Here is a 23,473-nt window from a genome sequence, read left to right as displayed (position 1 = left end):
AGAAACCTCCAATTGATCAGACAAACCCCGGCTCCTTTGAAGTTAACAGAATGAAGCAGAAGAGACTTAGCTTCCCTATCTTAGATATCTAGCTAGGAGGGAGATGAAACCTGCTTCAAGGCTGCCTGTTTCTTTCTGTTGTCTACAAAGGTTGCTGAGAGGTGTCTCCTTAGATAGAGACATAAATCTACATTCTAGATATCTAAAGTGGAGTGAGGACAATCCCATCCTGGCTGCCTAAATGTTATTTCTGCCTTGGAACTCCTACCCCTTAACACAGACAAGAGTTTTGTCCTGGAGATCTTTCCAGAGGCCACCAGGCTTTTCAGCAAAATGGTAGCCACAGCTGAGGCTGCCACCAACTTCAGCAGTCAGCTCAGAACTACTTACTTTTCATCTCAAACAAACTTGTGTCTTGGAGCTGAGTTGTACTTCTGTCAATAGTGTTGCTAGATACTTTAAGTGCATTAAAGACATCACTTTAGAAAGTAGTTTTCACACCACTGAGATGCATAAAGCCAACATGAACCAAAGAAATCTACACCTTGAATTAAATAAGACATGCTTGTTACATTATGATTTTGTCATCTCTTCTGGGCCACATGAAAGAATGGTAAGCAAAAATGAGCAAATTTGTTTGCACTATTAATGCATCACATTTAGGAATTACAACATGGCAACTTCCTTCATAGATCAAAATCAGTTATTAGTATACTCAGTGAACTCTAAAATGTTATGAGATATTCATACCTAAGAAACAGCAGGGGAGCACAGAAAAGAAATCTAATCTTGTTAAAAACAAGAAAACTCAAGTGCCAAAAACTCAACAGAAACTCAAGTGCCAAAGCATTCTCACAAAAAACAGTTGTTTAAAGGGATTGTAATTTACATAGGTGTTTGCAGCACTGTGAGTGGAATAGGAAAGTGGAATGGGATAATTTAGCACAGTTTTACACAATGAAGGAAAATTAGAAAGTTTAGTTTCTTCTTGGGAGTTGATTTCTAGAATTACTAGTGCAGCAATAACAGTCACATCAATTGTTTGTATATTAAGTGATTAGGAAAAGTATAAGACATTCAGAACCAGACCAGGAGGTAACGGTGCAAGAGACCACAGAAGTGTGGTTACTCCTAATGCAGTAAATGCAGTATTTCATACTGGTCAATCAAGCTTAGCAGACATTTTGCATACATTTTTAATAGAACAAGCGTGTCAACATAATGTGTAAAAAAGGGTGACACTTTTTTTTTTTTTTGATGCAAACTGCATGCAGAGAGTCTGCTTTCTAACATGAGTTGCTTAAGACGTAAAGCAATTGATAAACTACACAGTGGTGGGAAAAAACAACAAAAAACAACAGAACAACAGTAAAACTTACATGGCTTAAATAAAAGATGAAAAAGCAAAATGTTAGTTTCTGGCACATCCACAGCTCTTGTGAATATGTTATATGTTTTCATTTGATAACTCTAGTTGTCACTTATGGAGATCAATATGTAAGCAAATAATCTTAGATTTTTTTTCTTACCTATCTGAACTGGTTCTTTGCCCTTGCAACAACTCCAAATTAGGCAGAAGATCCAAAATGACCTCCCCTTTTTTATTTCCATCTTGCCATGGAGCGGTAACTTGAAAATCCTTCCAGGGAAGTGTGTTTTTCTTGGCTTATAGGCAGATTTTTATAGTCCAGGAATTTGGCGTGAGAACAAAACATTGATGGCAGGGTCCCTGAAAGGTGGAGCTTCATTCATTTTTCTTTCAGTTGTTCATGTTTAGCACCCAACAACGTTCTGTCTTTCGGAAAAGACAATTATCTACTTCTCTCCTTTATGTGGGGATGGAGAGCTGTCATTTTCTTAGCCCCTTTTTTTTTAAAATATGTATTTCCCTCCCTACACTGTTTCCTTTTCTTTAGTGAAAATCACTTTTCATTTTCATAGCATCTGATTAGTAACAACCAATTGTTGCCCTCTTTTTACAGTTTTTCTCTGGTTTGCACATCAGCACAGTCCCCCAGCTCAAGGAGAAATGTTTGTTGCCTCTGCTGGCTTGATGTTTTTTTCTGAATGGTCAAGCAAAAAATATCATAAGATCAAATATAACATATGCTTATAAAGAGTCATAACCATCAAAAATCCAGGGAGCTCAGTCATGCTCTAACCTATGTCCTACTGTAGGACAGTTCTTAGATATGCCATCACAGGTGTTTGATGTTGGTGATTTCAGGGTCTTCTTTAGAGATTTACCTGCTGTGTTGGCACAAGCTGACCTTCAACTTGTCCGTGCAGTGGGGAAATAACTTCTGTCAAAGAGGAAGCCCCTCACCCACCCCAGGCAAATCAGGCAAACATGTGTAACAGCTGTTCCCACACGTTCAGCTGCTCCATGCCCCTTTGGGAATAAATTAATACCAGAATGATTCCCAACAGAAAGCGAGCAGAAATGTGGCTTGAAGTGCATTCAGGTTTCACTCTTGTTGCAAGTCCTCAGGCCAAGGTAGTCCACAGACTTGCTGGGGAAGACTGATGCCCTTTTATCTGGTTGGCAGACAATGAGCCAGCCTTGAGGACTACATCTTGCTCACTGCTTTGCCAAGCTTCCTGGCATATGCAGAGTTAAGTATCCTAAAGCTGGCCCCCTGATTGTTTCAGCTGTTCTTCTTAGATGTTTCTGAGCCACTTTCTAAGTGGCTTACAAAGGTGTAGGTGCAAACATCTGCCAGGTGATTTGTGGCTGCCACTGCTCTTAAGAAAGCCCTGCACCAGCAGGCAAGAGCATTGTGCAGCACATGAAACATGAGTTCACGTTACCCCTTTCCCACTGCCTGTGCCCCATTAATTCCATTGTCAGTCATACTTGAGGCAGGGCACTATTGGAAGGTAAAGTCTGTTCTTGAAGCCCTGCCATTTTGGCTGGGGGACAAACTGACAGGCTGTATGGCACTGGTGCAGGAAGCAATAGATATCTGCTTCTTTTCCTTTTAATCACAATGCATATTTCCCCACTCTTCTCCACCCAAACAGTTATAACATAAGACTGCAGAATACCTAGTAGATAACACAAACAGTGACAATAGGACCTTATAGATACCAGGATGACCTGAAATCCTACACAGTGCAGTAGTAACCCTCAAAGTCAGCAGACTCTCATAGTAACTTTCAGGTTGAACTTCTGATTGATGGGGCCTCCTCATTCAGACTACAGAACAGTGATAATTGCAGGTGTGGCAAAGGATTTTGAAACCAAGGAGGAAAAGCACATAGGGTAGTAGCCCACAGCCACTGACATAGAAAGGAGTGTTGTTAAGGCTAACGGTGGAAAGCTGAAACCTATTAGTTTTCTCAAATCAAGGCTAGTTTCAAAATCCAAGGGCAGAACTCTGTTGAGATATAGTCCTTTTTATTTTTATAATTGCTGTCCTCTTCCTTTCCAATTCCGACTCAGACAATCAAGGCGAACAGTTCATTCACATTGATCTGAGAGCAGAAAGAAGAACAAGAACCCAGTGATCTAATTCCTGACCCTAGAACAAAATCGCTTTGTCCCCCATGGGTAGCAAGAAAGGGACAGGAACAACATATGAAATACTCACCGATGATAGCCTTCAGATTGGAGTGGTCCACAAGGACACAGCGAGACTTACTACCACAACTCTCAGCCCTTATCTCCTACACGGGGTTCAGGGGCATGCCAGAGTGTGCAGGATGAGCTAAAGCACGATTTCCCCCTGGAAGCTTCAGTCAGCACATATGGTCCTGGGAGGAACATTAACGGCACACATTAGAATTGTGTCCAAGGGACAGACAGAATAAAACAAAATAACTCATTGCATTGCCGTTCATTTCTGCTGCATTCAGCACAGAAAGTAACATCAGCCATCTGGAATCGTCTGCTGAGAGGACATGAGCCCTTTTCTTGCTGCTGAGCGACACAGCAGACCTAGTCCTCCTGCTCTGCACCATTTACTTACCTCTGCTTGTCTGCTCCGTCACCTTTGCTGCTGCTTTCCCATTTCTCCAGGAGCAGAGATCCTGCTAGTGACTAACCAGGGCTACTGCTTCTGGCTTCTCTGCTGAGAATGTGGGCTACACTCGTTGGAAAGCATTGGATACCCTACTCCCTTGCAATGATTTCAGGGCGACTGACATGTGGAGGATATTTGCATTCAAATTAAGTCTTTATAGTCAAGTGTGGCAACACTGAGGGTTTCAGAAGGAATATATGGCAGCTTTTTTTTATTATTATTTTTTTTTTTTAAGGAAATTCAGTCCAACAGGTACTTTGTGAATACATTGATCCATTACTACTGAATTACTGCTATGACAGGTATACAAGGTATAATTAATCCCCCTAGAGTGACACACCAGGATTAATAACTCTTCCCTTTATTGGGCCCTCTAGCTCAAGAGGCCTTCACTCTGCTGCAGCTGTACTATCAAAAAGAACAATTCCTCTTGGCCCCTTTACAGCCCATTTCATGGATCATTTGCCATTAAAGGGTATGTGATTTTAGTAAATACAATTGGTAAATATTAACTCAACTTCTTTATCGCCACTGACTCACTGGAGATAAACCGTCATGAAGGTAACGTAATACACCAGTGACTCACAACCCGTATTTTTTGATACAAACTTGGTAAAGAGGCACTCAAACTGTGGGCATCTTGGGGATTAATACCATTTCACACCCAATTACTGTACTGAATCCAAGGTTCACTGGTACTGAACCGGTAGGGTTCTGCCTGGAAATCCTCTAATATTCCCCTTCCTTTCAGGCAAAAGTAACACTACTATATCTTACAATGTGTAGCCACAATGAAATTGTGTTTTACCAGCACTGCCTAGATAATAACTACAGAAATGCTGTTTACTTCATTAAGAAGGTGAAGTTAGCTGGAAAACAATTACTTAGGAATTGATAGAAAGCCCTTTTGCACTGATATTCCATGTGATAACATCTGAAATTAATTTGGCAAAATATTTTACCTAACTGACAGTTACAACACTGTATTACACACTTAATTGCCAGAATTCAACATGGATTATGTTTTTATTGGTATAATCCGATTGAATTTAGGAAATTTATTTCAAAGATTTGTTTGGTCCATCAGGTTTGCATCCACCACACAGTTTGAAATGACTGGCAGCGTAAGGTGGTCTGTAGCAGGCAGAAGAAGAACAGGGACTGGGTCTCTGTCATTAATTGCCTATTAAAATACATGAAGAATGTCTTCGATATTTTAATTTTGATAGGAGATGGTTGGGTGTTTTCTTACATTTTTGCCTTAGAACAAACATAAAGCTCCTTAACATCTCATCTTGCCATAGGGTTCCTTGACCTTTCCTGAACTAATCAGAGGCATCAGTTACTCCCATTTGCAAGGAATCAGTTCACTTGTTCTTTTTTTTGTGTGTGTGTTTTCAAGAAGATGTAGATCTTTCAAAATCCACATACAAGGAGTAATGACACGGCTGATTGGTGTTTGTGCACACAGGTCTCATTGACCCATTGGCACTTCCTCACTTCAGAAAGACTCACTGCACAGAAAGCCATCTCACCAGGGGGCTGGGCCCTTGGGCTTTCTCTACCTTAAAGATTTTTTTTTTTTTTAAACAGCCTTCCTGATGGAAAACATGGCGTAGCAGAACAAAGAGAGCTCCAGGCCCATTTGGGGAAAAATATGAACTGATGTTTGTATAACCCTGAAATTACATGAAGTTATACATGCAGTAACCACTTCCACAATGACTGAAAGTTACTACAAACCAAAAGAAAGGCAGAGATTAACTGCTTTGGTATGGTTTGGCTGTATTGCTGCTTCTCCAAGTGAAGATTAGCATCTGCATCCTTCTTCTCACCCTTCAAAGCAAATGAGGAGGTTTTATCTGCCAAACATATCATATAATATAACCAGGAATAAATTTCCAGGATGATTCTTAAAAGTTACCCTTTGTCTACTAGTGTTTTATATAAATGTGCATACATGAAGTATATAAAGAAATTACAGAACATTTTAAAGGCTATAGACCCTTCCTTAGCTTAAACTGAAACCTACAGAAATCATTTGTGTTGAAGGGGAATTGCTTCGCACTGGAAGATCTGTGATTTCCTGGAACTAAGGAAGCTTCGTAGCAACTGGGAGAACCCAGTTCTTTGTCAAATGTGGAGAGGAGGCTAGCCAAAAGCATAGCAAAAGAGACACACAGTATTTTCTGTCTTTAAATCAGGCTGCAGCAGAAGTGCATTCTGAAATGGAAGCTGTTGCACTGAAGCAATATCAAAAATACATAGAGTTCTACTATGTTTTCTGAGTTTTCTCAAAGTCTTGGAATAAGGAAAAAAAATACATGTGATGTTTTTCATCATTCTAGAGACAAGTTTGTGAAAGGAATTCAAGCATATTTACATATCAATGCTGAAAAACTGAACCATTAAAAAAGTCCAATTTAAACACACAAGATTTTATAAGGGTAATGAAAACAGAAACAACAAAACAAAACAAACAAACAAACATATAAAAAAAAAGTATAATGACTTTCTACATTAGGGATGGGAATATGACTTATATAGCCCAATTGGAAGTTAATCTGTGAGGCTGACACTTAAAAGCACAGAGGCTTACAGTAGCCTGAAAAGATTGAGTTAATTTAGTAAATTTGGCTTAAGAAAAGGGCTGCTTAACTAGAAGAACTTGTTCTCCATTAAAATATCTCCACCACCCAAAGCTGCTGCTGAGAGATGAAATACAAGAAATTGTATATCAAAGCTACAGTTATTTAAATAAATTTCAGCTTTTGTCAGACAAAAAGTTCACAATAATTTCTCTTCCTGTGATTTTTGAGTTTTTCAGTCTATTTCTGCTTCCTCTCTTTTCACAGTATCTGGGTTTGCTCTGTTACACAAGTTCAAACGGTGTACAACAAACACCATAACTACATGATTATTTACTCAGGGCTTTGCCTTTGCTGAAATCCTTTGATTGGGACTTATGTGCAGAGTTGCATGTGCTTAGTTCAGTGAAGTGTGGTTTAGCAGAGTACAGTCCAATGGTAAACATAAGGAAAATTCTATCTTGCCCTTCTCCTACAGCAAAAAATGATAATGCCGTAATATGGAATTACAGCATTAAACAAGATAACTACCGGATCAGAAATCCCTATCTTGTATTCTTTTGTGGAAGGTTGTTCTTGGTGTGCATGGAGCTTTTCCCCCTCATTCTGAATCCCATCCACCTCACCTCAGATTATCAGAAGTGACTTTTTCCATACTGCTAACAAGCATATGCCTTTTTGCCTGTGGTGTTCTAGAAACAGTCGTCCAGTAAAATGGTTCATAAAGCAGCTGTGTTCACTTTATCTGGAAATCTTCCGAGAACTCATTTTTAACTCCAGATGAAAGTTCTTACTATATTACTGTAGAGCCATGTGAACAGCACCAAGTTTCCAGTACCTCTCCAAATAGTTAGGAAGAAACTGTCTGGTATTCAAGATACCTCAGGGAAGACTACAACTGGTAACAAAACCCATGCACTTCCACAAACAAGGTACACACTGCAATCACCATGCTTCTAGGGAAGCATGTAACTTACTGTAAGGAAGACTCAGGGTGCATTTCAGGGAACACGTCTGTGTAAACCCCTGCCCCAGCCCCAAACAGTCTACAAAGCAAATGGGCAATGAGCTTTTCTTTTAGGAGCTGTGGAGGTCCTCAGTTCTCTTTACTAGTGGGGCAATCGCACCCTATCTGAGCTGTAGGCAACCCGCTCAGGTTTTCTCCAGCGTTCAGTGGTGGTCTCCTACACTGGGTCTATGCTGTGAGGAGCACGCTTTAAGACAACAGCTGCCTGGAAAGGATTTTTTCAAGCTTCTGATTACCTTGGAGGAGCCTCCATCTGAGGAAGGAACGCAAAATCCCAGCCTCCAGCAACCAAGGCATTGCTACAGGTAAATTGTAGCTCCAACCTGTACTTCGGATACAGTCAGAAAGTCTAGGAAGAGAACACAGGACTCAGGTATGGAGACGTGAGCAAGTTCCAGCCAACCTGCCACCCTGCTGAACTCTGCTGGAGCTCTTGCTACTGTTTCCTTCTTGTTGGGCCCTAGGGGACTGTGAAATTCCTGGAGGACAGCCCATTCTCCTACAGCACCAATACTTTTTGTGAAGTTGTCAACACCTCTTTAGGTCTTGGCTGGGAAGCAATGGGATCAGAAGATTTCACCATCTTTTCTGCAGCCCCGAAATGGCTTACAGAGCCTTGTGAGAGATTTCTCAGTTACTCTCCTGGGTTTTCCAAATAAGACTGCGCTCATGCAGACACAACAGTTCTTGTGTAAGAAACCAAATGCTTCATGGACTCAGACAGGACAGGTCTCCATTTGCTTTCAAGAATGTTGTGGGAAAGAGTGAAAGTGCTGCTCATTGCCACCACTACTGCTCTCTTTGCTCTCTTTGAAGGGATACAGAAATGAAGCGCTTTTTTTTTTTTTTTTTTTAGACTGAGAGGCTATTTGAGGATTTATCTGCTAGAAAAAAGTTCAGACTGTTCAAAATTTAATTTTGTTACCCACTCCCAATGGAAACACAGGTATGTAAAATTCTGAGGTGACTAAATGTGCAGAAAAGGGTGGAGGTTTGACACGTACAGTTTGACCTGGAACTGCCAAACATTTGTAAGTAAGAAATCTCTGGCAGTGCCTGCTTGGGAACCAGCCTGCTTATAGGCAGCACTGACAGCACTGACCCAGCAGAAAAACTGAAGGGGCTGCTATAATCCAGAGCACTGTAAGGAACACCATGCTTTGCATGCGTGTCAACTCCCATCAGAAGAACTTCTTTTAATTCTTAAATTCTTACTGAAAGCATGCAAGTGTCTGAGGAAATAGCAACATTCACTGTTCTCAGAGGTAAAACTGTACCTGGCAAAGTATAAATTCTCTTTTGTAGGCAGATGGCTTTTCAGGTGCCTTTTTTTTTTTTTTTTTTTTTTTTTTTGGTCTCCGAAGTAATTTTGCATTCTTAGCCTTAGACTGCCCTGTAGTGGCAAAAACAAAATTTGCAGCGTTACTAACTACACAGGATCTTTTAACTTCTGTATTTTCAAGTAGTTTGCATGTCACTAGGAGGGACAGAAAGAGCCCATGCAGACTACAAAACAAAAATGAAAAAAATGAAGTCAGGGACATTTTAGTCTTTAGTGTAAATATAGTGTGCAGCAAAAAGCCACTAATGATGGATTTTTTTTATCCTTTTCATAGGAAACAAGGCAAAATTGATCACACCATGTATCTGCTTGTCTCCAGAAGTGATTCCAGCCAAATTTAACCACAAAAATGAAAATCTTAAAGACAGCTAATGACCAACAGATTTTAAAACAAGTGGTCTTTAAAAACAACTCAAGGAAAAGTATGGTTGTCAGCACAGAGGTTCTTATATAACAACGAAACCACCAGAGAGACTGACCTGGTAAATGCTCCAGGAGAAAAGTCTCATTCACATCTCACACTGTACCTAGAGAAATCCTTAGAACCACATATTGAAGTAGAAACCAGGCTTCCATTGCGCTGGAACTTGATACATAAAGTGACTAAAATTTTCTTCATAGATCAGCTGTCTTTCCCCCACCACAGAAATTAGCCCTCTAAAGGCAGTATTTTGAAGATGCCAGATTTCTGATGTTTCATATTCTGTACATCCCTGCTAGTCTCTGCCTTTTAAGCTGCAACACATTCTTACCCTCAGAAGGGTAAGACAATTACTGTTCATTAACAGAAGCAAAAATAATGCCAAATACAATTTCTGCACACAGCAGCAAGCGTGTGTTACTCTAATTGTACTTCAGGTATCTTCAAGAGAACTGTCCATCTCTCAGCTAATCTTCAACTACCTTTGCAGCAACATCAGATAAACAGGCACTTTGGAATACAATTCAGCTAATCTCCTTTGGCATGAGTTGAATGAATGTTGAAAAGAGCCATTGCACTCAATTTCCTGTAGAAAAAAACTAGGACTACTAGTTTAGATATGGACATCTTTTTTGTGAAGCTTGAAATTTGAAGACCTCCTACTATAGCTATAAATCTAGTATACATGTATATGAGATGTATATGCTATATATCTAGCATATATCTGAGGGATATATACACTGGCTATACATCCCTCAGAGTTCAAACAATGTGAATAAACTTCATATCCTCACAGCTGATGGACTACTTAGTGAAAAGACATAACAGTGATGAACTGAGACTGTTCTAACTCACACACAGCCCTACTAAAATGAGACCTGGTGCTGAACTAGAGTGAAGGTTTCTCAGAGTTATCTGAATCATTTTATAATGCATTATTCACCTTCAGCTTTGCTCTGGAAGTCGGAATACATTTTTGCCCCACCTTACATGTTGGCTCCTCCAGACAGAACCTTCTAATATTTCATTTTTTTGGGAGCTATAAAGAAATACCCCAAATATTTGGGAAATACATCAACTCACTTCCTATAACTTGAAAAAAAAAATCCTTCTCTTAAAATTCAGGCTCATCTAGATAGCACATGAATAAACACAAACTCCATGTTGTTTGAAATGCACTTTTAATCATTCAGAGAAAATAAGCTGATTATTAAACAATCTAGAGGGCTATGCACTTAGGAGAAAGTTCACTGTACTTTTGTACACAAATAAATAGAACACTGTTAAAAATAGTCAGAGAACACATAGAATATATTAACTGGGAAAAGCAAAGTTTAAAAGTAGTCAAGGAAGATGAGAGCAGTGCATAGTCCCTTTAAATGCAGTTAGGTTTCTTCGCTTTCATTTTTTTGTTAAACTGATGGCTTCTGATGCGGTTGGAGTGCTAGTGCTCTTGTTATTTTCTTCTAGGCTCAGAGGCTCACTGGACTGTGGGATGTTGCAATGAGTGTCCTGGCAGCTGCAGCTTTCCACATATACATACTTATGTTGAATTGAGTGCCCAGATGGGCATTTCAGTTCCACTTCCCTCGTGCTAGTTTTTGCTTCCCTGCAGCAGGAACAGCTGTGCTCCAAAGAATTGGCCTCAACAGAATATCTGTTAAGGTGGAGAAAGGCAACATTACTTTGTGCTAGAAGCCGGTGTACATAGGAAAGAGTAAAGTTAAGTATAGAACTCTGTGAGGAGTTTGGTATAATATCTAGAAAAGCCATATTAAAGCTAGTGAATAGTGCTGAGTTCATCTGACAGAGCAGTTGTTTTAACAATATGCTTTTAAAATTCATTCCATTTAGCTGAAATTTTCTGGTTAAGAAAAAAATAAATAAAAAGAATCGAGATCCTGCTAAAAAAAAACAAACACATTAAGTTCTAGGAGCTCGGCTTCCTTGTATTCCTCTCATCATCCCAGCACTGGTGGATGTTAAATACACCAGATCAAAGAATGATGAATGATAAATACCCCAGACCAAACAATTAAATGCAGATGCAGCTCTGAGCTGAGTAAGAAAACTACATAGATATGTGGTTACAATGCCATCTACGATGGCATCACATCAATCAACAGGCTACAAGAGCTACACTTGTATCAAATAAATCACAGTGTGTATTCCAAACCCAAGTTAACAGGAAGATGAACCAGCAGCTCCTTCTGTTGCTAGCTCACAATAAAGCAGTTTTTCTGCAACCTTGTGTTCATTAGGTTCCCAAATACCACTCCTAACCTGCAGAACCTGTCAGTATCAGCCTATAAATTGTGTCAAGAGCCATCTTTTTCTTATGTTTGTGTACTGAGGCAGCCACAGCAGGACAGTAAGACTATGAGATATTTCAAAATACTAATAATCCCTCTGACTAACTGGGGTTTAATCTTAAACTAAAGATGAGGTTAATCCCATGTAAGGTGCCCTGTGGTATATTCAGTGATAGGCAGCAAATAACATTTACTTTGGGAAGTTAGAATTATATATTTTTAATGTGTTTTAATAGCTTAGTACCAGGTGTCACACCAGCCACTTTCTTATAGCTAGTAACACCACCCATAAGGCATTTGTTTTCTCACTTCATTACTGTATTAACAGTCATTCATGTTTGAAACTTCCTTTAAAAGACAGATGTGTATTTAATCTTATATGTTAATTCTTGAGAACCACTTTTCAACTTATGAACATCAGGTTTGGCTGCTCTCTGGGCTCATTCACATTACAAGAAATAATCCACGTTCTCTTGTGATGACTTCTGTCCAAGATGGTCTGACAAAAATGACAGACAAGCCATCTCTTAATGAATGAACAAACCTTATCATAGCTGGCTAAATCTCAATGCAATCCAATACCCTTTTCTGCTTTGCATTAAAATTAATCAGCTCTTCAGTTGTCCATGATTTTGTGCCCATGAGTTTGAGAGCTGATAGTTTCAGGTCTAACATTCTCTAATCTACCTATGTGTTGTTCCTTTTATACAAATAATGTCAGTGACAGAATTCAAATCTCATTGTCCAATCAGTTTACTTACAGTGAGAAAGTTCCACATGTTCCTTCACATTCAGTCATGACAACTCTCTCCACAGAACGGCAGTTCTTATAGACAATAAAGTCTTCTCTTTCACGGACAGAGCATGGTGTGGGACTATTCAGAGGTACACCTAAGGGGAAAGGTCAGAGCATACATTCAGTGAAATAGCTCCATAAGTTCCCTGCGGTTCAGCACATTTGGCTTAGCTAGTGTGCTGAAAAATTGTCTTAAGTGGTATTTCAGCTTCAGTTTAAACTTTCCCAGAGAGTTTGGGCACTGAATACTTGGAATAACAAACATAAAGACAAGAGTATCTATTCAAATAGTAACATATCAGCCTCCATTATATGGGCTAATATAAGAAGAAAATTACTTCTGTTTTCTTGGTTCAGGTATGCTGACATACTTACAAGTTTTGCAACAACCGTTAGGTAAGAATGTAATAGTTCCCTAAAAGAACAAAAAAGACAGGAAAATAGTATTATTTTCATTCCCTGAATTAAAGAGGCTTTTAGGCAAATAACTGAGGAGATAAATTCCTTATTGGCTAGAAATTAGTAGCTAAAATTCTAGCATCTGAATAAATAGACATAATTGTCTATACCAGACTTGAAATCTATCAATTTACAGAATCACAGAATCACAGAATTTCTAGGTTGGAAGAGACCTCAAGATCATCGAGTCCAACCTCTGACCTATTTACAGACAACCATGGAAACAGATTATGATTTAAAGGAAATCTACAGTTATCATCATGCATTTCTAACTCAAAAACAGTCCCAGAAAAACATTTTATCAGGGACTTCTATATTTGAATGGTGCATAGTGTTATTGGCAGCCTACTGTCTGAACAGCTGTGATATTCAAGAAAACATGGCTCTTTTTCAGACAGGACCCCACACAAAGCAATCAGCAAGGACTTTTATTTCAATGCTGACCTTTTTTTTTTTTGGCTACTGAGAGATGCCAGCAATAGGCTTCAAACTGTAAGCCAGGTACCTTGTTTTATACACTGTGTAGGTTTGTACATGGATGCAGTGAAAACCTGTGCCCTTGGGACAGAGAAAATTTGGAGAACAATCATCAAAGTTTAATGTGACTTTTGTTGCTAGTTAGGTGGCTGCACTAGACTGAACTAATTTATACATTAAGTAGAGGGTGAGTTTTCCACTTACAGATTTACAGCTCTCTGCATTGAACGCTGGACAGGTAATCTCAGATGTGGAAGAGATAAGCTGGTTTTGGAGTCTTGTACAACTATAAATGGTGCAGTTGTCATAAGGATCTTTTACAAACTCTCCAGGCTGCAAGTGAAATACAAAATGTAATAAGAAAAGCTGAAGGGAGCTCAGGCAGAAATTTTCCTGTCTTCTGACGATGACTTTTGTATTGTTTCCCACTCAATTATTTTTAGGTTAGCAGCCATTTTCAATACTGATTTTTGTGTGTATTGCAGTATGTTACAAGTGGAGAGAATCTTCAGTTGTCCATGAGATTTCCCTTGGAAGAGAAACCCTCTAAAGCATTTAGAGCACATTAGCTATATTAACAGTCATTCATACCAATGGATTTTACCTAGGGAAAGCTAAATAGGGGCAATAAAGTTGTTTCATATGCAGGCTTTTCTAGCATTCTTCAGTACACAGAAATTACATGTAAATAATATAGAAAAGCTCACAAAGTTACACTAAGCCTTATCTCTGCCAAAGGGATGTTGGCACTCTGAAATGGGGAAGTTTACAGATTTGGTAGAGATGTAAGATGTAGAACATACTTACACTCAATATGAGGTTGGAACTCTGTGATGCATGTATAATACACTTAGTCTGCACACATTTTCCACAACATTCACCTTCCACTGATTGCCGTTCATATCCCTAGATATTAAAATGAAATAAAAATGAGAGCTCTGATAGATGCATTGAGGAGAAATAAGTGAAAACATACTACCCTGTGAATTGATTATGCTTAGAAGTGTACTCTAGAATTTTGCTTTTCTGTGCCTGAATATCACTGACTCCACAGAATGCAAGTAATAAACTTAGGCTATAGATAGAATCAATTAAAGCACTGTAATAAATATACCTAATAACTAAATATCATTCCACTAAGTGCTCTACAGAAATTTGTTAGCTAATCCTACCAACATGAACTGAATACTGTTGACTACATTGCCAAGCTACATAAAACAGATTGCTCAAGGACAGTCAGTTTCCAAGCCAGAGTTGGATTCTGGATTTCTGCTCCCTGTCCTTCAGTTATGCAACAAATTGATCACAGTATTTTTCATGTACATGTGTATTTTAGTTTTGTTTATTTGTTTAAGTTTGTCACTTACAGGTTCACAATATGTGTCACATGGAACGTGTTCACAGGAGATGACATTCAGTTGAGTGCTGACGTTAACTTCGTTAGTGCAGAAGCAATTCTGACACTTATCAACAAAGACTGAGGAATTAGGCTATAAATTTAAAGAAACAAAGGTTCATGTATTAATGAGATATGATGTGTGACAGACATTACTTAATTCCCAAAAGCCTTTTGACCAAACAATGGAATAGAAATCCATCATAAACACTACTGGATAGCTGTTTAGCTAGCTGTTTATGACATCATCATCAATATTGAACTTAATTTAGTATGTCTTCATTGAAGTCCTACACAGCAATGATGAACTCAGATATTAAAAGCAGAGAAGTCAACATATACAATAAATCAATTACTAGACTCAAAAGAACTTAATTGGGAATCTAAGTCCATTCAGAATAACCCTTCTTTACAAATCTTTTCATTTCTGAAAGCAGAGTCTTAAAACTGAAATAAAGTGCTGACCGAAAGTGTGGACTAAATTTAAAAATGCATACACACTTTACTCTAAAACCATATCCCTCTCTGGTACTGACATTTAGAAACAATTCTTCAGTCTCTCACACATGGCAACATTTTCAGAAAAATTTTAAACTATGCTGAGCTGATAAATCCCTGACAGGAATCTGAAATTTTCTAAAATATTCGTTCTACTGGATAAACCTCTTCATAGCACCTCAGCTAAAGTATGCTAATTGGTCTTTCAAGCATTTTCAGAATACTTTTGAAACAGGAACTTACCAAGAACTCAGCATTCTGATGTACACAAACCCTCTTGGGAACTGTTAACAAGGAAGGAGTTAGGCAGTTACATCAGGGGAAAAAAGAGTCTTTACCCAACTCTAGTCACACTCATTTCTTCCACAATGAATCACAATGCTTTTGTTCAAATACATGGATTGTTTTCCATTTTTAGTAGCATATAAGGCTTATATAAAGTAAAATAACAAATACTTCACATGCAAAAAGGGAGGAAGATTTGGCCCAATATACGTAGTCCAGTTCATAGCCAAGAATGTTCACCTGACAGTTACAAGAAGTTACCTGTTTCAATTACTAAGAATAAAACAGACTTTGTACTGCTATCTTCTCTTGGGCACATTAACAGGGACATTTTGCTAGGTTAAACTGAGACCACAATCTCAGTTAATTCTGTAGCTTTTCTCACAGGTACTTACAACCAGGAAAGCTGCACTTGAACTACCAGAGCTCTATATGATTTTGCAGCTGTGTGTCATAACCATGGCAGTAATAACCAATGTTAATAGTTAATTCATGCAATCCAACTGGGTTTATTAGCTCTTTCAGTATTACATACAGTCTCATTAAGCCTGATACTAAATTATGTAATAATTATATAATATATAATGCTAGTCATTGTAATATATTTCCACGGTACTTACCACACTCGTACACAGGACAGCACTGATCACTGGGAATATAAGAATAAACTTCAAATCCCAGTGTACACTTGGGGGATTCAGTTGTGCACAAGCTTGTATTGCATTCTGAAAAAAAAAAAAAAAAAAAGAGAGAGAAACACAGAAAGTATATTAAATCACGGCTAGAAAGAGGCATCTCTCGAACTCCCACCTGAGAACTTAAGATAGACTTTCCACTGCTAGGGAATATTCCAGATTCTCCTCAAAGAAAAAAAAATCAGAAAAAAGACACATTTTTCCTAGTGAATCCAGGCACTGGATGGGGGGGTCTACACTCATTTATGAAACTTCTAGTATGTAATTATCAAGTATAAGAAAAGTATCACAATTTTTTGCAGAGTAACAGTGAACAATTGTTATAGTACTCTGTCCAAGATTGTAGGCAACTGCTGCTAAAGGAAAACCTTACAGCCACACAGAATTCTATGATCTGCATTTTACTTTAATAAAATGGTATTCTAAACTCAAGAACTCATTCAGTTCAGATTCAGTTATGTTGAAACCCAGAATTGTAAATCTTGTTCTGCTGAGTTACTTCAATATTAAAATATTAAAATATTAAAATGAATTTTCCATAACACTGGACAAACTGATTTTCAAAAGCATGATATTATTTTGTGACTCCCTATTGCAGGTCTCTGGTGCTAAACTAGTTCAGGTTCTCTTTTCAGTTCGTAAAGGTTAGAGAAAGGCTAGAAACAAAAGTAAAAACTCACTGCAGGTGACAATGGGGCAGCAGGAATCTTCAGGATTGACTTCATTGACCTCATAGAAGCCGTTTCCATTACAACTCTGCTTATTTTGACTGGGACATTTGTGAGGCTCACATACAATGCCATTTCCACCTTCTAGGCAAATACAGTCCTGACAGTCTGCTGTAAACCTTTCCCCAAACTGTCATTAAAGAAAATAACGTGAGTGATTGCATGGTTACCAGTTAAAAAGAACAGAAATAAAAGCAGGAATGAAAGGCTGGGAAATGACAAAACAGAGAATATTTTTTTCTCCCCATCCCAAACCTCTTCTTGAAATACAAAAGCAAACGTACCTCTCTTGGTATCATATCCAATCCAACACAGCCTGTGAAAATATCAAAATACATTTCCATTACCACTTATATAACAGTAAATATCTCCACTATATGTTGCATGAATACTGCATACAGTCAGATCTATGTTGTATGCATCAGAAGGAAATAACAAAAAGGAAACAAGCATGCATCCAATTGAAGTGGTTAAACTCACCGCAGGTGTTTACACAGACATCCACACCAGAGTCATACAGCATTGTACCATTAGGACAGAAACAGCCTTCCACTTGTTTAACTGCAGTTTCATTCTGTTGACTGTATGAGACAAAATGTTCAGAGGAGCACCATCACTGTCACAGGCATGCAGAGGAAGGTTAAGCTGGATAACCATTAATTGAAAATAACAGGGCAATTAACCTGCAGACTTGTGATTCAGGGCTTTTTGATGTTTGGTTTAGCCAAATAAAAAGTACAGGCACCCAGATTTAGGATCAAGAGAACAGTGGTAACAAATAGGATAGTCAGCTAAAGACAGGACAGGAGGCTGTTTGACTTCTCTCATCCACTTATCCTTTAGGTATGACTGAACAAATATATGAGATCTAACAGTGAAGGAACTCTTTACCTTGATTTGCAGGTTATCTGTTTACTAGGACCACATGCTCTATATTCTTTATGTTTGGGACATTCATAAGCTGGAATAGGAAAATAAAAAAGAGGAACAGCTCAGGGAAAATAACGTAGAAAAATCCCATGACCTTATGACAAGAAATTCAACACTACTCATTTTTCAATGTATCTTTGACAATCTTGAAAAGCATAGAGATTAAATAGTTACCAGACTCACGTCTCTGAGTGGGATTACTTTATACAATTTAGCCAGAGGTATAGCATGATACTTTAAATTTAAGGAGATAAAGCCAGGAGTCTATATCCTGAATACAACTTTTTCATAATTCTGGTCTCTTTTGTGTAAGTTCTCAAAGAGGAGCGTATTCCTACCCTCCCATCCTCTTCTGATTACACTAAATACATGAATGATCTGCCAATGCCTGTAAAATATACAGCTGACTCTGCTAAAAAAAAGAAAAAAAAAAAGTATCTATTAATACAAATGTTTCTGATATGGTAAATGGATGCATATTGCAGGCTCATTTATCATTTCCATTTATAAAAATGTTACCTGACAATTACTTGAGGAAAGCAGCTAGTGTAATTTATTGGTATCTTCATTGCTTGGAAAGCAATATGGCATCATTAGGACATTATCATAGAATCACAGAATGGTTTGGGTTGGAGGGACCCCTGAAGATCGTGTAGTCCAGCTCCCTGCCATGCTCCCTAGCATAGGGTTTTCCCACGGTTCAAACTGAAATAGCTCAGTACAAGCTTCCCTAACAGTTCATGATAAAACAGCTAAATACTTACAGCAAACACCATTGGTATGACTTCTCCAGTCGATGCAGACATTTTGATCAGCACAGATGGCAGCATAGATCTGCAGACTTGAGCATTCCAGGTCTAAGCTGGGAAGTGCACAACTATCAAAAACACAGGCTGCATAGAACCTATCAGGGTTAACAACAGCATGGCACTTCTCGAACACACTAGAAATAGAAACATATGTCATTATTAGTTACAGAATAAACCATGAATTCTCCAGTGTGCTTTGCATATTATAATGTGGCAACAGTGACACTTAAAGAGATGTGAACAAGGACTATTACTGAGAGATTTCTACTAAGAGCACTCGATTAGATTGTAACCTATCAACATATTTTAAAGAATTCTCCCCTCATCTACAAAACAACCAGGCACCACTATTTTCTGTCCAGGAGCTACATGATTATTATGAAGTGTAAAGAGGGACTACTTTTCAAACTAGATTTTATTCAAACTATTTTTAATTCTGGCCAAGTTCCTAAAATGAAGATCTCTTTCTTCAGTTGGTCTCTGCTGCTAAGTAAGAATAGGAAAAGGCCAGAGCATAGGACAGTGAGAGCAGAAAGCACAGAAGAAAGTGAGAACATCAGGAAAGGCTAAAGTAGCAGTCAAATGGTTGGGAGTAAGCTGTATCAGCAACGAATGACATCTAGAAACAGCAAAAGAAATGGAAGAAACCTACAGAGCTACTAGATGGAAGTAGCCACTAAATGGAAGAATAGATGGAAGAATAGTTAGAACATTTTGTATTAAGAAATGAACCCCAGAATTGCCACTCAACTTAAAGATCAAATTCTTATAAGCACCAGAGGACTATTGGAATATCTACCTTCCCAAAATAAGCTTGCAGATGGAAGATTCTTTGCAAGGCTGTCCTGTGGTTGTGCCAGGTGATTTTGTAGGAATAAGGCCTGGGGAGCATTGCGGTTTGGAGGGATCAACAATTTGCCAATGATCTGCCATGGTTTCACAGTTTTCTGCAATGTTACCATTAGGTAACCTGCAGTCATCTGCTGTGTTGTTATTGCAAGTACCTAAAATGGGTAGGGGAAGAAAGAATTCACTTACAGATTTGTTATCAAACGCCACTCATCTCTCTGGCACTGTTGTCATTTACTTGTTTGTGGTTTTCTGAGAGTATAAAAAACATAACGGTAAGACTTACCACACTGTCCTTGAGTGTTGTTGCCAAACAGGCTGTAGGGCATTCTGATAGAAAAGGACAAGCCATTGTAGGACACATTCATTTTAAGCTCAGGAATTTCCACTACATGATTTATGCCTGACTCATAGATGCTCACTCCAAATTTTTTATAAGGCAAAGCCACTGTCTGTTTGTTTACAGTCACCTGATAAATAAAATAGAAAAGAGACATATATTTCATTTGATTTCAGAAAACAATCAACTGTTCATTACTTAGCATTGGAGATGCAAATGTAAAGGCAAATAATGTGCATTTAGTTTATAACAATTGTCCCTGTGTTTCCTTTTACATTACTGAAAAGTCAAACTTGCTTTCTTGAAGCCAAAGAAAAGGCCTATCATCCACTAATAAGCTAGACTACAGTTTGGAGCTTAGACCAGCAAACACTCTATAGATTTGTTAGAATGACTATGGCATTGAGGACACCTTGTACAAGTACAATATAAAATTATCCTAAATTCTGAGTGCACAGAGTTTTATCCTTCTTGGAACTACCAAAATCACCAAAATAAAAGGAATATGCTTGCAGCATTTTTTTAAGGAAATAATTATAAGGAAATTGCAGGAAAGCACTAAGCCAAAATCTGTATTATTTATTTAAAGACTTTGCCTTGATATACATATGAAATGAACACTGATAGTTTTATTCAGCGACAACGGACTTAATTGCTTTAGAGAAAAAAAAAGTCTATATGTTGGAAATTTTCAATAATTTCACAGATTTTTTCAATCATTTCAAGAATCACAGAACAGCTGATGTTGGAAGAGACCTCTGGAGTCATCTGGTCCAACTCTCCAGCTCAACCAGGGCCACCTGCTTGTCCAGAATCATGTCCAAGCAGCTTTTGTATAGCTCCAAAGAGACAGCTTTGCCTAATGCGGTCCATGATACCATTAACCTTTTTAGTGGCAAGAGCACATTTGCTGCAACCTAATTTGTAATATTCCCACACAGTAACATTCAAAACAAACACACAAACACATCAACCCCACAAAAACCTAAAAAAACTTGTAACCCAATTTTGAATTCCCGAAGTTAGGACATGATATTTACCAATTAGATAAACACACGGGAAATGTGTTTATTTCTGAATGATGAAATCATTCAGAAATAAACTGAAAAATGAAAAAGGTGACACCAATCTAAGATAGTCAGGATCATTTCTTAAAAGCTTAAGCTAGTACTTTAATTGCGATGTCTAGTTTATGTTGTATCCTCCCATTCAACATTCATTCTTTTTCTTTCTTACATCAATGTCAACTGTAAATTAATTTATTTTATACCCTTAACTCTTAGCTATTCATCCATGTTTATGTATTTAGAAGAGATAAGGCACTGCAAATATTTATTATAAAAAAGGGATAAAAAAGAATTTGTAGAATATTTTTCCAGTATTCAGATTCAGAAAAGAAGTCCTTCCTTCCCTGCAGTCCTAATTTATAATCCACTGATTCTATTTTTATTTTTTTCCTAATAATGTATAATTACGAGATTCATACTTTATAAATAGTTCAGTCAAGAAATCAAAGGTAATATTCTCCAATACCTCTACTTTTAGGGTATTTGGTTCTACTGTTGCTATGCGCACTTCCTGAGTCTCATGTCTCACAATGAGCGTTCGTGGACATGAGACTACATCCCGTGCATCACAATGGTAGTTATCAATGTAGACACCAAAGTTGTCAACTGTTTTATTAATCTCTTCCACAAGAACATATGTGCAATTCCCTTGATAGCTGTAGTACAATCCATCAAAAGTCATGTAGTGTGGGTCTCCCCAGCCAGTGCAGTAGCCTGTAAAAACATAAAGCTAGGTTAGCTTCTTATGGTAACATACAGAATCTGATCAAACTACAAAAAAAAAATCCGTAGGTGTGGGATTCGCCTCATCTTACTTTAAGCATTTAAATATTTAAAGTGTATCTGCCAATGCATGCATAAGCTCATTTCTAAAATTCATCAATAATAGAAAAACAAAACAACTACCGAAAAAACAAAGCAAACAAACAAACAAACAAAACACACACACACACAAAACAACAACAACAACAAAAAAAAAAAAAACAGACTTTCAGGGCACAGTATATCCGACATGTCTGAAAAACAACTGAGAATAGGATTACTCATGTCCTAGAAGAACCTTTACAAATCACCTCAACAAGTAACTTATATGCAGACCTCTAGCCTATAGATGTCAGCATCTGGACATTTAAATTCTACCATAGGAGACCAATTTGTTCTACTAACAGAATAGTGATGTCGAAATAATGACAACCAAATTAAGTTTTACTTTGTTAAGTAAAAAGGATCAATATAGCACTCTAAAAGAGACCAATACTGGCAGTCTGAAGGCCACATCTTGCACAACACTTAGCCCTTGATAAACAGCGCTGTTCTTTACGCTAGTATTGTTCACACAGGAAAAAAATATTTCTTAAAATATATACTTACAATCACACTCCCAATGCCAACAGCATTGATCGTCATCAAGGACTTGCACAGGAGCAAGACCATTGGCGCATGTGGGTTTAGGAGGTGGCTCACAGATGACTGGAAACAGCTGGACTGTATTGTTTTCTACACATACTGCCATAGTGCAGTTACACGGCCACCATGACTGACCTGGCTGTATTTGGAAAAAGAGAGAACAAGAGAGAGAGAGAAGCCTTATTGAGCAGTCACAGTGAGTCAGATGGTAACATTTATACTTGAATACCTTTTGCAGATTTTAAAAACACCTTATGTTTATTGGCAATATTTTTTTCCAGCGGAAGTCTGAAATTGGGAAGGAAGAGCAGCATTCAGCACCATCAAGGTCTGCAAGATAATCTAGCTTTAGTGAAAGCTGCTAAGTGAAAGGCATTAATTATGAATCATGCCAGTAACCAAAAAGCAAAATTGCCTTTTGCAGTTTCAGTTGTATAAAAGTAAGATCTCCTATCTAATTTCATTACCTAGGCTTCCTTCCAACAGTGAAAGACAAGTATGCTCAATCACCTTCCATGGATGTTTAGAACAGATTAACAGCTGAAGCTACAATGAACACCAGCAATTTGGGGAGTAATGTCTAAGGCAATTATAGCATGCATTGTGAGTGTATGTATTTTTTCTAACTTGGACCATCTTACAGCTGCTAATTATTTGTATACCAGCAAAACTAGGTGGTTTCAAAAAACTTAGAATTGGAGTGAAAATTCATAAGCATTTGAAAGTGGTAATCTGTTTCACAGTTAGCTCTTGAAATCAGACTATGACCAAATATAACTGCAGAATAATTCCAAACACCGACCAGTTCAATCCAATGTTTTCTTGTTGGGCATTTGCACTGTAATTACAACAAACTGCGTGTACATATTCAAAACCAGAAATAAGAAAAGAAAGACTTAGTCCTTAGTTAACTCCTCAGAAAAGCTTTTCTACAATAAAGAGAAAGATTTATCTGTACTCTACCTCCTTGAATGCAGAATGCCTTTTAAAAACTATTGTTGAAGAGCTAATACCAGTATACT

At 37.9% G+C, this 23,473-nt stretch overlaps 2 protein-coding genes across 4 annotated transcripts in view; both read right to left on the bottom strand.

Annotated features, from left to right (window-relative positions):
- LOC137857186 (mucin-5B) overlaps window positions 1–4,147 on the bottom strand; it is a 45,564-nt gene extending 41,417 nt beyond the window's left edge. For 2 of the 3 annotated variants that reach the window (XM_068683388.1, XM_068683391.1), the window contains exons 1-3: window positions 3,972–4,147; window positions 3,594–3,756; window positions 1,530–3,477 (exon numbers count right to left, since the gene is read on the bottom strand). In XM_068683388.1, coding sequence (XP_068539489.1) covers window positions 1,530–1,611 — 82 coding nt within the window. In that variant the 5' untranslated portion in view covers window positions 1,612–3,477; window positions 3,594–3,756; window positions 3,972–4,147. The remainder of the gene's footprint in view (window positions 1–1,529; window positions 3,478–3,593; window positions 3,757–3,971) is intronic. The other variant, XM_068683390.1, reaches the window with a different exon arrangement.
- A 6,420-nt stretch (window positions 4,148–10,567) lies between these two features.
- The window catches only part of MUC2 (mucin 2, oligomeric mucus/gel-forming), a 79,314-nt gene continuing 66,408 nt past the window's right edge, over window positions 10,568–23,473 (bottom strand). Inside the window, exons 59-75 of the mRNA XM_068684173.1 lie at window positions 22,416–22,590; window positions 21,511–21,758; window positions 19,924–20,107; window positions 19,588–19,792; window positions 18,744–18,922; window positions 17,941–18,010; window positions 17,530–17,630; window positions 17,334–17,365; window positions 17,002–17,179; window positions 16,247–16,351; window positions 15,585–15,625; window positions 14,815–14,937; window positions 14,255–14,353; window positions 13,652–13,780; window positions 12,887–12,926; window positions 12,477–12,606; window positions 10,568–11,060 (exon numbers count right to left, since the gene is read on the bottom strand). Coding sequence (XP_068540274.1) covers window positions 10,805–11,060; window positions 12,477–12,606; window positions 12,887–12,926; window positions 13,652–13,780; window positions 14,255–14,353; window positions 14,815–14,937; window positions 15,585–15,625; window positions 16,247–16,351; window positions 17,002–17,179; window positions 17,334–17,365; window positions 17,530–17,630; window positions 17,941–18,010; window positions 18,744–18,922; window positions 19,588–19,792; window positions 19,924–20,107; window positions 21,511–21,758; window positions 22,416–22,590 — 2,295 coding nt within the window. The 3' untranslated portion in view covers window positions 10,568–10,804. The remainder of the gene's footprint in view (window positions 11,061–12,476; window positions 12,607–12,886; window positions 12,927–13,651; window positions 13,781–14,254; window positions 14,354–14,814; window positions 14,938–15,584; window positions 15,626–16,246; window positions 16,352–17,001; window positions 17,180–17,333; window positions 17,366–17,529; window positions 17,631–17,940; window positions 18,011–18,743; window positions 18,923–19,587; window positions 19,793–19,923; window positions 20,108–21,510; window positions 21,759–22,415; window positions 22,591–23,473) is intronic.

Source organism: Anas acuta, chromosome 5 (assembly GCF_963932015.1).
Source record: "Anas acuta chromosome 5, bAnaAcu1.1, whole genome shotgun sequence".
Taxonomy (NCBI): Eukaryota; Metazoa; Chordata; class Aves; order Anseriformes; family Anatidae; genus Anas; species Anas acuta.
This window is presented reverse-complemented; position numbering and strand designations above follow the sequence as displayed.